A 12,740-nucleotide genomic window follows, 5' to 3' on the forward strand; every position below is an offset into this window, starting at 1 on the left:
ACAATAGAAATCTAAAAAATAACTAAATTTTGATGGGGATCCAACCCAAAAAGTTCCACAATATCCGAAATACGAAGATTGGAATGTTGTTAATGTCTGTATATGCAATGTTATTGGTCAGCTATTAGGAAAATTTCATTTTCAAGTATGGTACCTATATAGAAGGGAATTATTGGAAGCATTACTATATATAACGGTCACAAAAGAAAAAACGCAAAAGTGTTTAAAGGGTTATTCAAACGGTTTTGCATATACAATGACGTTTCACTTTAGAAAAAAAAGCAATATGGCGTCTTCCATGTCAGATGTATGATTGGTGAACGTTTTGATATATTTTATGACTACGTAAGGTTGTCTGAACTAGCCTTAATCCAAACAAAAAAAAGAGAGAATTTATCATAGAGTACGCTAGTATCGGTATAATGTCAATTGCGCAACAGTCTATTGCGCATGCGTGCTTTCTATGCATGCTGTCGACAGCGCACTCTACATTAAGGGCCATTTTGTCTAAACTCCGATTAACTTAATCGTTGATTAGTCCATAGCAAATGACCAATCGTATTTGCTCATTAAGCAGATTGACAAATGCGATTGGTCATTTTCAGTGGACTAATTAATGATTAAATTAATCGGAGCTTGATCGAAGTGACCCTTAGGCCGGTATTCATAGTCGGTTCTTATTTTAAGACCGGCTTAAGTAATGTCTTAAGATGCTAATACGGGTCTGTGATTGGTTCATGACTTAAGATTGTACTTAAGACGGTCTTAAATATAAAAATCGACTATGAATACCGGCCTAAATGGTGGGTTTTTATGGGCAGTGAAATACTGTAGCAGCGAGCAGCAGTTTAGTAATTTCTAGGAAATTAACTTCTAGGAACTGACCATGAAAATCCACCTTGTGTCCACGATAAAGTTCTCGGACTGAAGAAAAGTTAGGGCTGGTTTATAATAGCCGTAACCGTTGATTTAAGCCGTAATCTTTAAGAAATTGACCAATCACAGTCGATTATTCTTCTCACATTCGACTGTGATTGATCAATTTCTTAAAGATTACGGCTTAAATCAACGGTTACGGCTATTATAAATCAACCCTTAGGCTGGAGTCACATGGCATGTATTTTCTGCGTAACGTGTAACCGCGTAACCAATTAGAAGAGAGAGAGCGTTTCGCATTTTCGGTTACGCATATTCGCGCTTCTGATCGGTTACGCGATAAGCGTTACGCGGAAAATATCAGCTCATGTGAGACCGCACCCTTAAGGTGAAATTTCATGGGCAGTGAAAAGTAGCAGCAGATCGTACTGATTGGCTACAAAATAGAGAAGTTCTCGAGTTTCTAGAACTTCTCTATTTTGTAGCCAATCAGTACGATCTGCTGCTGCTTTTCACTGCCCATGAAATTTCACCTTTAGGGCCAATTTCACCAACCACAGTTAGCTTAACCGACGGTTAAAGTTAGCAGGATTGACCAATAGAAAGCAGGGTGAATTCATTTCTATTGGTCAATTCTGTTAACTTTAACCATCGGTTAAGCCCGGTGTCCACGATGCAAGAACTGTGTCCAAGTTTCGATTTATGCCAATCAACTTGCAGCTCTTACAGAAAAGTAGCCGTTTCATTGGCTTAAACCGAAACTTGGACACAGTTCTTGCATCGTGGACACCGGGCCTTATGGTCAATCCAGACAAACTTGCATAGCGCATAAACATAATAAGCATAAGAGAATTGATTGGTCCATATGCATGTGCATAAGAAAATAGATCAATCCGTTTCATTATGCATATGGTTATGCACCTATGCAAGTTTGTGTGGATATAGCTTTAAGCTAACTGTGGTTGGTGAAATTGGCCCTTAAAACGTCGAAGCGGTGTGAATCCTCCATAATAGGCCTCTACGAATATCGGCCGTTGATTGGCTATGCTATAACGTCGCTTCTTGCCTTGCGGTTAGCATTTCCGCTTTCTATGTGCAGGAGCCATTACGATTTGCATTTCAGCTCATGGACGATTGACTCTTTCCGGTTGTAAATCGCGTGAGGAACGATGGGTATGTTGCAAGCTTCCCTAATATTATTTGAATTAAATATTATTAACGAGTAGTGATTATAAAAAGCGTAAATATTTTGACAGAAATTCTGTCGACATAATTTGTTCAACATTTTCTACGCTGCGGGCACTTACGAATGTACAAATTATATTTTTTCCCTTGACGTGATCGCGCAGCGTGCTTCGAGGTGCCGAGAACAACGTGTAGCAATAATTGTCAGACCATGCCAATTTAAATAGTACTTGGTATTAACACAATAACTATATCTTGTATTCGAACGCGTAGATATTTTTAATATTTTTCTGTACCAAGGAGTTTATTTTTGTGTTCGAGAAAATATAGTACAAAATATAACCTAGTTATTCACTTTCTTTATGTTACAGGTAAACCCAGAGGTCTTCGCACCGCGCGCAAGCACGTGAATCACAGACGTGAGCAGCGATGGAATGATAAAGACTACAAAAAGGCACATTTGGGAACTAGATGGAAGGCCAATCCCTTCGGCGGTGCTTCTCATGCTAAAGGCATCGTCTTGGAAAAAGTGTAAGCAATAACATCCGTATGATGATCTTTAACGCTTGTGTTCAGTTTGTCACGTTAACTTATTGGTGTCTCATTGTTCAATAGAGGTGTAGAGGCCAAACAGCCAAATTCTGCCATTCGTAAGTGCGTCAGGGTACAGCTGATTAAGAACGGAAAGAAGATTACAGCTTTCGTGCCGAGGGACGGTTGCCTTAACAACATCGAGGAGAACGATGAAGTTCTAGTGGCGGGTTTCGGTCGTAAAGGCCATGCTGTCGGTGATATTCCTGGAGTACGATTTAAGGTGGTGAAAGTCGCAAACGTTTCTCTGCTTGCTCTTTACAAAGAGAAGAAGGAGCGACCTAGATCTTAGATTATAAACTTCCAGAGATGTATGTCAACAGACAAATATAAACACATAAGTTAAAAACCTATATAATTATTTTATTTTTATCTTGGTATCAAAGCATCTCCCTCTGCTAATAACAGAGTTTGTAGTACAATTATATATATATAAATAGGCAATTCTGTTCTTTTGTATATTACACAAACGGTTAGAGCGTCATAAATTACACTAAACAATTATGGGGCTACATACACGAGTATAAATACGAAATCATTCAATGTTATTGCTTATTAGATTCCTGAGTTCCTCATTATAAATGACTATATCTTCTATAATTGCGTTTAAAGGTGCGGCAGTCTTCGGTAATCCCTTCGCTAATTTCACGTTAGATATCTCTTCTTTTGCTTGCAGTACCTGCGAGTATAAATGGAGGCGCATTTTGACATTCGTGAAAATTTTGCAAGAAATACAACTGGTGGATAAAAATCTTACCTTTTTAAAAGAGGAAAAATCCGAGCATATACTTTTAATGTTCGAACAAATAGAATCAGAGATATCTTTATCTAAACTCTTAACTTTCACTGGCCAAGATGAAATCGTGTGAAACGCTTCCATAAACTTTTCTTTCTCTTTGTCAAACAGCGCGTCCTGTTCTTCGTTAACCAGTCTATCATCAGTCTATATTAATTTTTACATAAAATATCAGTAATTTGTATATTACATCTTGTTTATAATTTTTATTAATATAACACTGTTGTACCTCTGCGTGTAAGTCTTCAGGTAAGTTAGGTCTAATTTCTCCACAATCATTATTCAACATTTCTTTCTCACTTTCTTCAAAATATTTAATAGCTTCTACATAACTTATTTGTGGTTTAATGACAGAAAGAGAGGAAGCCTGGTCAGCATCATCGATGCACAGCTAAAATATGTTTACAACATAAATTTTTGTAATTAATATATTCATTTATACAAAAATAATATATTTATTCCATATTATCATACCTCAACGTACCTTAATAATATCCGTAGGTGTCCCTTCTGTCTCATTTGTACTTGCAAAAGGTTCCATGTATACCTTTCTCATAAAATCCAGCAATAATCTTAAAGTTGGCAGTTGCTCTTTCAAGGAACATTTACCCTAACATAAAATAATATATATTAGTATAAAATATCAACGTAATTATCATGATATGCAGCATAATTGAATAAAATATTTTATAAACAAACCAGTAATACATCCTTGTTGTCGCAGATTCCAATCTGCGAGTAATATTCGAATAATTGATCTAAAAAGACATGTATATACTTTTTAATGCGTTACTACATTTTAAAATATTCTTTTCGCTGTAAATATAAATTCATTGCAGAATAACAATTGAAAATATAATTTCCAGTTTAGCTGTCGAATATATGTATATAAAACAGCAAATTGAACAACCGACAAAATAGAAATACCTTCCAAAGCAGCATTCCTCAGCTCTCCCAAATGAGCGACAATCGACGATGACTTCTCCGTCAGAAGCCAGGAAAGTAATGAAATCCGATTTTCGCCACTGAGAATCGTCGCCTCCAGGTCCCTCGATTCCACGTTAGTAATGTGTGGATATCGTAAATTTAACAAGGTGTCGTATATGCTTGTCATAACATCGTCCGCGTCATTCATAGTAGCAAATTATGAGGCGCACACATAAAAATCTTGGCGAAGAACTTAACGCCGGCCGTAGATGAAAGTTCAATTTTGCAATATCTCGACTCGGACGTTTCCTTTTTTTCGACTTTTGCAGAAATATCAAATAGAACAATACTGCATGTTAAAAAAACGATGTTTAAAGTTTCAAACAATGGACGTGGATAGTGAGGTTAGGCAAGATGGCAGAGTCTCGCGCGCGCTTCGCGATATACAATCGCAATAAAGAGGTTGATTTGCAGTTGAACGCTTTTTTAACGAACGCGTTCAACGCTTCTTCAGAACATACTCAATGTCGCAGGAAAATTTCTTCTCTATTAGGAAGTAGAACAAAAATCTTTGTATTGTGGATACCAATAAAGAGAGTTAAATTATTTAAAAGATTTTGGACATTTTTTTTAAATTCGCACAGAAACACACACGCACGCGCGCACACACACACACACACACACACGCCAATTCTTTTTTCCGAATCGATCTCGATTAAAAATATTGTTTAAAAAAAAAATAGAAGCTAGGAAAAAACTAAACAATTTCGATCGAAATCCATATCAAAAAAGAGTATCTTGATTAATGTTGCATCATTTGACATTGATATTTTTGTGACGACTTTTTGATACTGGCCATATCTGTAGCGACGGGTATAGGAAGTATAGTATAAATAATATGGGAAGATCTCATTTATAATAAAAGCTTGATTAAGAGTTAAGGAATTTAAAGTTTCGAAAAGTTGGGTACCAGTCCCCAACCAAGGATATTCACTAAAGAAAAAAAAAGAGTTGCGACAATTGTGGAACGTAGTATGTAGTATGCGCATCGTAATGTTCATAATTTAAAAAAACCAGATTTTTTTTACAAAATATTCTTTATTTTAAGTATTTTATTATTAAAATACTTTGAGCTTAACGATGATACAATGACGTATTCGAAACATAACGATTATTTATATCAATAACTGTTGAATGATAATTTAACGCCACAGAAAAAATTACTATTTTTTTAATAGCAAACACATTTATCTGTAGAAAAAAAATTACAACAAATGTAACGTGATGTACAATTGAAAATGCATTATATTTAACATAAATATGGATTGTGTAACTGTCAGATAAATTTAATCTTATAGAACTTTTTAAGGGCAACACACGACTTAGGTAGCTTTAAAGAAATCCTCTGAACTGGTTGTGTAAATGTGCCCTTCGCAGAGAAGAAATTCTAATATCTCGTCTACACGAGGTATAATATGTTTAGGTACTTTTACCAAAATATCTCGTTTCTCAATACCGCATTCAGCTTCATTAGCTGATCGAACAACCTCAAGAACCGCAATTTGCTCACGTGACATACCACTCATGGTGTTATCAGTTAACGAATTATTAGTAGGTAAAATGGATTCTCTCTCTTCCGCAGGTTTTTTAGCCCTCAATATGACATACATGACCTCCATAAAGTGGACTGTCAGTTCGTTCAAGTCCTCCAGAGGAAGCATACGTAGGATCAATAAGTGTCGTTGATTATTTTGTGTACGTATCAGTCCATAAACTCGTACATATGTATTGACCTCCATAGAACAGTTAATTTCTGCAGGATTCTTATCTGCTTCTATCCACTTGACAGCTGTAATGGTACCTATCGCACAAAACCAAATCCAAATAAATCTTTTGCTCTTTCTAACGATGAAGATAACTTGAAATTTTTTAATAGTACTATACAAATTATGTTTTTAAGATTTTTCTTAATTATGTAAAACTTACACATGGAATTTAATTTATACAATATACTAAAATATATACATATATGTACAAAACTACAATAGAGAGAGAGAGAGAGAGAAAATGTGCATTAAATATATAAAAACAAGAATCTAACATAAAACAGGCATTTTTATCATATACAAATGAATTTATTAAAAATATAAAATATCAATGTCAAAAATTTTTGCGACATTGCGTTCTATAATTGTAAGCGATTGTTATCGAGATCAAGACAACACAACCAAAATACCTGTGTCATCCTGGACGGTAAACGAGGTTTTCGTCGTGTCCTGTTCGATATTGATTAGGATTCCGACGATCGACACAATATTTACGTTTCTGCCAGCGAGTTGCAGGTCTCCCGTGGTGGACGTGATATGCTTTATCAATACGGGAACGATGGTCTTTTCATTACTTTGCGGCCCTTTTTTGCTGGTATCACCCTGCGTGCTATCATCCAAAAATCCTCCACCTCCAAGGCCCACGGAGCTTTCGTTCCACATAATTAGAAATTGAATGACAATCTCGGAGGGACGTAAACGAAGGCTGAATTTACGCGCAAAACGTAAATTAGGTTAGAAACCCAGCCTAGTGACTTCACTTCTCCTACTTCACTCCTGCGGTCCTGGTGGATTAAGAAATAACTGAAGGATAGTTGAACTTTTTGTACTTTTTTCACTTTGTTCGATATGCAGGGTGCTTCTTGAATAGTGTCAGCTAATTATAGCGCTATTCTTCATTAAAATTGAGCCGAAAAGTCTAACAGCACGTAATATCAATCGAATAATTTGTATTTTATATTTAATATATACTGAGAACTTTGCTAAATATAATTTTATATACTTTTACGATATCTTCCAAACATTCTCAGAATCTACATGTGCTGTTAGAGTCCTAAATAATTTTTTTTTATAATGCTTATGCTTAATAAAACGGTAATTATATACTTTAGACTAATATAAAAATTATTGAGCTCCGCCGTTAATGGACGGCGCTGATTGGATTACTGCTTGATCATTATGCATATAGAAAAAAATAGTTTAGGATTTTTCGACCAATTTTTTACGAGAAATAGCACTATGTAATTAGTGAGGACTATCTACCTATTTCATTACAAGTAACAAAAAATATATAAATAGCGGCAGCAAAAAGAACAGACCGTAAAAAGTAGGCGTTCCGAAACGTCCCAAAAGAGTGCTGAAAAATCTAAAAAAATAAAAAATTTTTTGTTTTACATTCTCTTGAGGTCTTGAGCACTTCGTGCGTTTAAAATGAATATATATATTCCGGCGTTGGAAAGAAAAAAAGCCGGGAACCTCTGTACCGAAAAATGCAAATAAAAAATGAACGGACTTCAAATACTACGGGCTGAAGCGTGCCCGGTTGATTCAGCCAGCCAGGCTCGCCACGTCCCTTCCACTCTGTTACTGCGTTCTCCAAGGAGAGCCGAGAGACGAGAGGGACCTAGCCACCTAGCGCGGCCCGGTCCGGTGTCCGGTCATTCTTTTCACCAGCTACGATTCTTATGAGAAGAGGGATAAGAATTAAAAATATTTTCGTGCAATAGCGTGCTCCGTCGCGTCGAGGTCGGTCTGGCGCGTGATAGGCGCGCGTAAAAATATCTCGGCCCCGGAATCGTCCCCGCGGGATCGTCGAAGATGCGCCGATGTGATCGGCGATCGTGCGTGTCTCTGGTTTGTTGATTTTATGCTACCGCAAAAAGTATGGCGTCCAAGGGCCATGTGGACAACACGGTGAACGAACGTCGCTTGCGACCGATTTACGGTACGTATGCCCGCGTCGACGACGACGACCGTACCTCAAATCCGTCCCGCACAGTCCCGCCGGGTCGCTCGATCGCGACTCCGGGACTGGTGACGAGGTTATATAATGGCACCCGGTACGAGGCCTTCTCTCTCTGGGTTTCAGACTGGCTGGACAATGGAAATAACAAAAAGGCCCTCCAGGAGGCGGACAAAGTGCTGAAGAAACACCCAACTAACCAATGCGCCAGGGTGCTCAAGGCTCTGGCCCTGTTGCGTATGGGCAAGGAAAATGAGTGCCAGGCCATTATGGACAAAGTGCGCTCCGAGGTGCCCTGCGAGGATTCTACCCTGCAGGCGATGAGCATCTGCTACAGGGAGATACATCAACGTAGGTTCTTAGCTCGTCTTTCTGCCTTGAGACATAAAGGTCACGTTTAAGATTTAATTGTATTACGATTATGTTCAATTTTTATATTTACGCGTATAGCGGATAAAGTTAGCGAGCTTTATGAAGCCGCTGCGAAAGCTGATCCGAACAACGAAGAGCTCCTAACGCATCTCTTTATGTCGTACGTTCGCCTCGGCGATTATAAGAAACAACAGCAAACTGCTCTCAATTTGTATAAACTGACTCATAAAAATCCATATTATTTCTGGGCTGTTATGAGTATAGTGATGCAAGCTATTCATGCTGATCAGAAGTTAGCGAAAGGAGTTATCTTGCCTTTGGCAGAAAGAATGGTCAGTATATTGATTGTTGTTTACTGTTTACTATTATTGCGTATATGGAATTATAGAGTTCATTAGTTTGACATATAATAATAAATATTGCAAAGACAATTAATTCTTTTTCATGACTATATTAGGTCCTAAAACTAGTAAGAGAAGGAAAGATTGAAGCGGAACAGGAAGTGCAACTTTATCTGATGATCTTAGAACTGCAAGACAAAAATGAGGAAATATTGAATGTATTGTCTAGTCCTTTAGCTTCATACGTCTCGTATGTACCTCAACGAAAGGCTACGTGTTTATTGAAACTAGAATGTTTTCCTGAAGCGGCCAATGCATATCGCGCACTTATTGAAGAGAAGTAAGACCAAATATTGATATTTCTTCTCATTACTTTACATGTTTGTAGCATTTTGATATAAATAACTTTAAGCCTGCATTATTTAAGATTGTCATATTTGTTATGTTATACAGCATCGACAATTGGGCATTTTATCAAAATTATCTTTCGGCGGCCTTAAAGTTTCAACGTTTGACAGAATGCTTGGATTTTTTCAATCACATTATTAATATGTCTGAGAAGAAAATTCGTGCTCCATATTTGGCCCGCCTAGAATTATTAAAGCGTTGCGAGACCGAAGATCTTCAATATAGCATGACTTCTATGAATTTTATGCATCAATATTTTTCTCAATTTGGAGAAAAAGGATGTGTAGTTGGAGATTTACGATTATATCTAAATCTACTTACACCCAAATCTAAGTTTGAATTATTTGAAAAGGTAAGGCAAACAATTCAACATGAAATTTAAATACATATTTTTAAAATATTTATAATAAAATTTAAGCTTCAATATTTATGTCAATCTAAATATAAAACGATGCAATACGTATTTAGTGTATATACTTTTTCTATTTTGATAATATTAAAGTGATTGTTGCAACTGCTTAATGCAATGTTATTTATGATATTGCAGATTGAGGAAGACATTGGCATTGCACCAGATGAGTTTCCGACTACGGTACAACAAATGCAAAGGCACATTCATTTGGAACAATTGCGGCGTATTTGTGGCTTCTATCATCCTCCTTTAGCAGACAAGGACAAACAGGAACAATTGATAAAGCGATTGTGCGATTTATATGAAAAAGGCAATGAATTGTGTCCAATGCAAGATAGATTGCCAACTGATTTTTGTCCAGCAGACCCATACATTTTATTAGCTACGCATTTGTTACATCAATTATGGGTTGATACTAATGATGGATCTTTTCTTTATAGGTAATAATATAATTTTTTTTGTCATATATCAACATGACAACAAAGCTATAATTGATATTAATGAAAAAGTGCTAATGACACTTTGAAAACATGCACATTTTTTAAACAATGGATTTACAGGGCAATGTCATTATTGGAACACGGTCTTCTGTCGAGTCCTGTAAATTTTCACATCAAAATTTTACTTGTGCGTATTTACTTGGAAGCTGGTCTAGTGGTCGCGGCTGATCATGCGTTCGCATTACTTGATGTAAAGCACCTTCAACTAGATTCACTGGGTCATCTCCATGCGCCGCTTCTCGCGCCTCTCGGTAACTTACCTCTGGCCTCGACAACTCTTGATCATACAGCGAAATTTTTCATAGCCAACTATAAGGATGTATGTGTTTTCAAGCATACTAGATTTAAGGAAAACAAACAAGACTGCTTTATGTCTAATTGACATGAACTTTAAAATTCTCTTTTTAGAGCGCGGATCATTTAACCCTTGCATATAAATATGGGAGTTTTATAAAAATTCAAGATTTTGTGGAATTAAGAGAGCGCCTAGAAAATTCGTTTCACTTTGCTATGACGACTGTAGATAAAATGCTGCTCGATTTGTGCTGGTGTGACAGTACTACTTCTTTGTTTTCTACTTTGAACAATATGCATATCCAACCCCATCTCGATTCAATTAGATGGGCGTCTTTGCGAGATAATCGTGATTTGGAGGTAAGTATTTTCAGGAATCGCAATATAATTCGAAGAATTATAAGGCTCTGATTTAATATCAGTGATAAGTTTAATAAATTATGATGTTAAATAGGTTGTTCGCGGATGGGAACCGCTTAGTCAGAGTGAGGAGGATCCAAGAATGCAGGAAGAAACACGCATATGTATGTTAAAACTACTTTCGGCAAGAAATGCCATATTGCGCATCTTGGCAGCGAGCGCCGGATCATCTTCTCTTTATCTTTCTCAAATATCTGCCGAGCTTAAAGAGTTAGCAGAAGAAAGTATACCGACTGTATTACAAAAATTTGGCACGGATGGAAAGTGGAAGAGACCATGCAAAATATTGATTCCACTTGATGCTGTAGAAAGATTACGTGAAGCTTATCAATCGGAGCAATTAAGGACTATAGCGTGCCTTGCAAAATCACTTTCTCATTCTCATTGTCCGGACTACGATTGCATACAGATGCTGCGAACAGCTCCTTGCTTACAAACATTACCTATCCCTGACCGAGATACGCCAGTATCCTTCAAAAACTTCTTACTTAGAGCTTCAACTTGTAGCGAATCTTTAGCGATCATTAGCGCTATATGTAGTGCGTGTGCGGTACAATCGAAACCACGCTCACAATCGCAAAAGAAAAATAAGAAAAAATATAATAAAAAAATCGAGTCAAACATGATAAACGAGACCAATGAGACCAAGGTAAATTTTTTTATTAATTGCAACGTTTTATACGTAGAAGTAAAGTAATAAATAATTATCTTTGTTATATTACTTTATAAAATAGTAACTGTTCATATTTGTGAAATTTCAGTATATTATAAATCAATTTTTATAACAATTAATTTATTGTGTTACAGACTTGGAGAGAAGTAGCTGTATTACTGTCAGAGAGAGTCGAAAATTTAGATGCGGTCCTAACAGAATTTGAAAAATACGAGTTAAACACAGGATTAGATGAGAAGGACGATGTATGTGTGATAATTACAAAACGCGGCCAAGCAAGTCTCCGACAAAGTTGCAGATCCCTCAAATCACGCACCCAGCCTATATTAAGGCTTTTAAGTAATTTAAAAAGCTGAAACTATTCGACAGTATTTGTACAAAGAACATCTATATCCGTCTACTTTTCATAATTTTCAAAAATGACGAGAGTTCTGTACATAATTCTTAGCCCCAATTCAATTATAAATAATGAATGAATGGTATAATGCTGATTAAAATACCTGAAGCCTACCTTCATTTTTATGAAAAATACTATACAGTTGTTTCACTACACTGCCATCTGATCAGCTTACAACTACAATAGTACATTCTTTGAACCAAGTAATAAATGTAAAAATTAAAATAATACTTTTGAAATTTGTAAAATTTTCAGAATTAAAAAAGGGATTAATTTTATCGATTTAAAATCGTGGTCTATCTATTTCTAGTTACGTGCCATTTTTTGCATATTTTGCATTAAAATATGTAGTTATTTTACATATTGTATATCGCAAAAAGTCTGTCGGTTCTCGCATAAATCAACATCGTGTATTTTATGAACTATTTTCATAAACATTTTAAAGAATAATGCTCGTGAGTTGCATTTAATTATATTTTGTGACAATATGATATATGTTGTTTTTCTTTCATAATTATATATATTAATAAATTCATTATTAGGTAATTGGTTATTAATTGTTAAACAATCTAATAGAATCTGGTTTAAAAAAATGATAAATTGCTTACTGGAAGGGAATAAATTGCTCATACGAATACAGACAGTTATGTATTTATTTTAATTGCGCAATTGCTTCAGTTAAAATAAAAGAATGATATACTGTTGATTGTATCGTTAATGTGTAATTAATAAACATACATAAATTTTTTTGGGCACGTT

At 35.9% G+C, this 12,740-nt stretch overlaps 4 protein-coding genes across 4 annotated transcripts; 2 read left to right on the forward strand and 2 right to left on the reverse strand.

Moving 5' to 3' along the window:
* Positions 1–1,937: 1,937 nt before the first annotated feature.
* On the forward strand, positions 1,938–3,010 carry Rps23 (ribosomal protein S23). Its single transcript, XM_071772163.1, has 3 exons — positions 1,938–2,049; positions 2,433–2,592; positions 2,677–3,010. The coding sequence occupies exons 1-3, from the start codon at positions 2,046–2,048 to the stop codon at positions 2,942–2,944; spliced, it is 432 nt and encodes a 143-aa protein (XP_071628264.1). The 5' UTR covers positions 1,938–2,045; the 3' UTR covers positions 2,945–3,010.
* Positions 2,995–5,033, reverse strand: LOC139809336 (uncharacterized). The gene is made up of 6 exons (XM_071772161.1): positions 4,376–5,033; positions 4,148–4,206; positions 3,933–4,058; positions 3,678–3,839; positions 3,410–3,595; positions 2,995–3,331 (listed from the first exon to the last, which is right to left on the reverse strand). The coding sequence occupies exons 1-6, from the start codon at positions 4,581–4,583 to the stop codon at positions 3,188–3,190; spliced, it is 885 nt and encodes a 294-aa protein (XP_071628262.1). The 5' UTR covers positions 4,584–5,033; the 3' UTR covers positions 2,995–3,187.
* A 181-nt stretch (positions 5,034–5,214) lies between these two features.
* Positions 5,215–7,140, reverse strand: LOC139809337 (replication protein A 32 kDa subunit). The gene is made up of 2 exons (XM_071772162.1): positions 6,612–7,140; positions 5,215–6,236 (listed from the first exon to the last, which is right to left on the reverse strand). Exons 1-2 carry the CDS (start codon positions 6,862–6,864, stop codon positions 5,758–5,760), a joined length of 732 nt encoding a protein of 243 aa, XP_071628263.1. The 5' UTR covers positions 6,865–7,140; the 3' UTR covers positions 5,215–5,757.
* Positions 7,141–7,798: 658 nt separating this feature from the next.
* Psidin (phagocyte signaling impaired) lies at positions 7,799–12,728 on the forward strand. Its single transcript, XM_071772160.1, has 10 exons — positions 7,799–8,146; positions 8,291–8,515; positions 8,615–8,868; positions 8,994–9,217; positions 9,331–9,637; positions 9,833–10,137; positions 10,258–10,516; positions 10,606–10,851; positions 10,946–11,560; positions 11,719–12,728. Exons 1-10 carry the CDS (start codon positions 8,086–8,088, stop codon positions 11,938–11,940), a joined length of 2,718 nt encoding a protein of 905 aa, XP_071628261.1. The 5' UTR covers positions 7,799–8,085; the 3' UTR covers positions 11,941–12,728.
* The last annotated feature ends 12 nt before the right edge of the window (positions 12,729–12,740 follow it).

This window comes from Temnothorax longispinosus, chromosome 3 (genome assembly GCF_030848805.1).
Source record: "Temnothorax longispinosus isolate EJ_2023e chromosome 3, Tlon_JGU_v1, whole genome shotgun sequence".
NCBI classification, from domain to species: domain Eukaryota; kingdom Metazoa; phylum Arthropoda; class Insecta; order Hymenoptera; family Formicidae; genus Temnothorax; species Temnothorax longispinosus.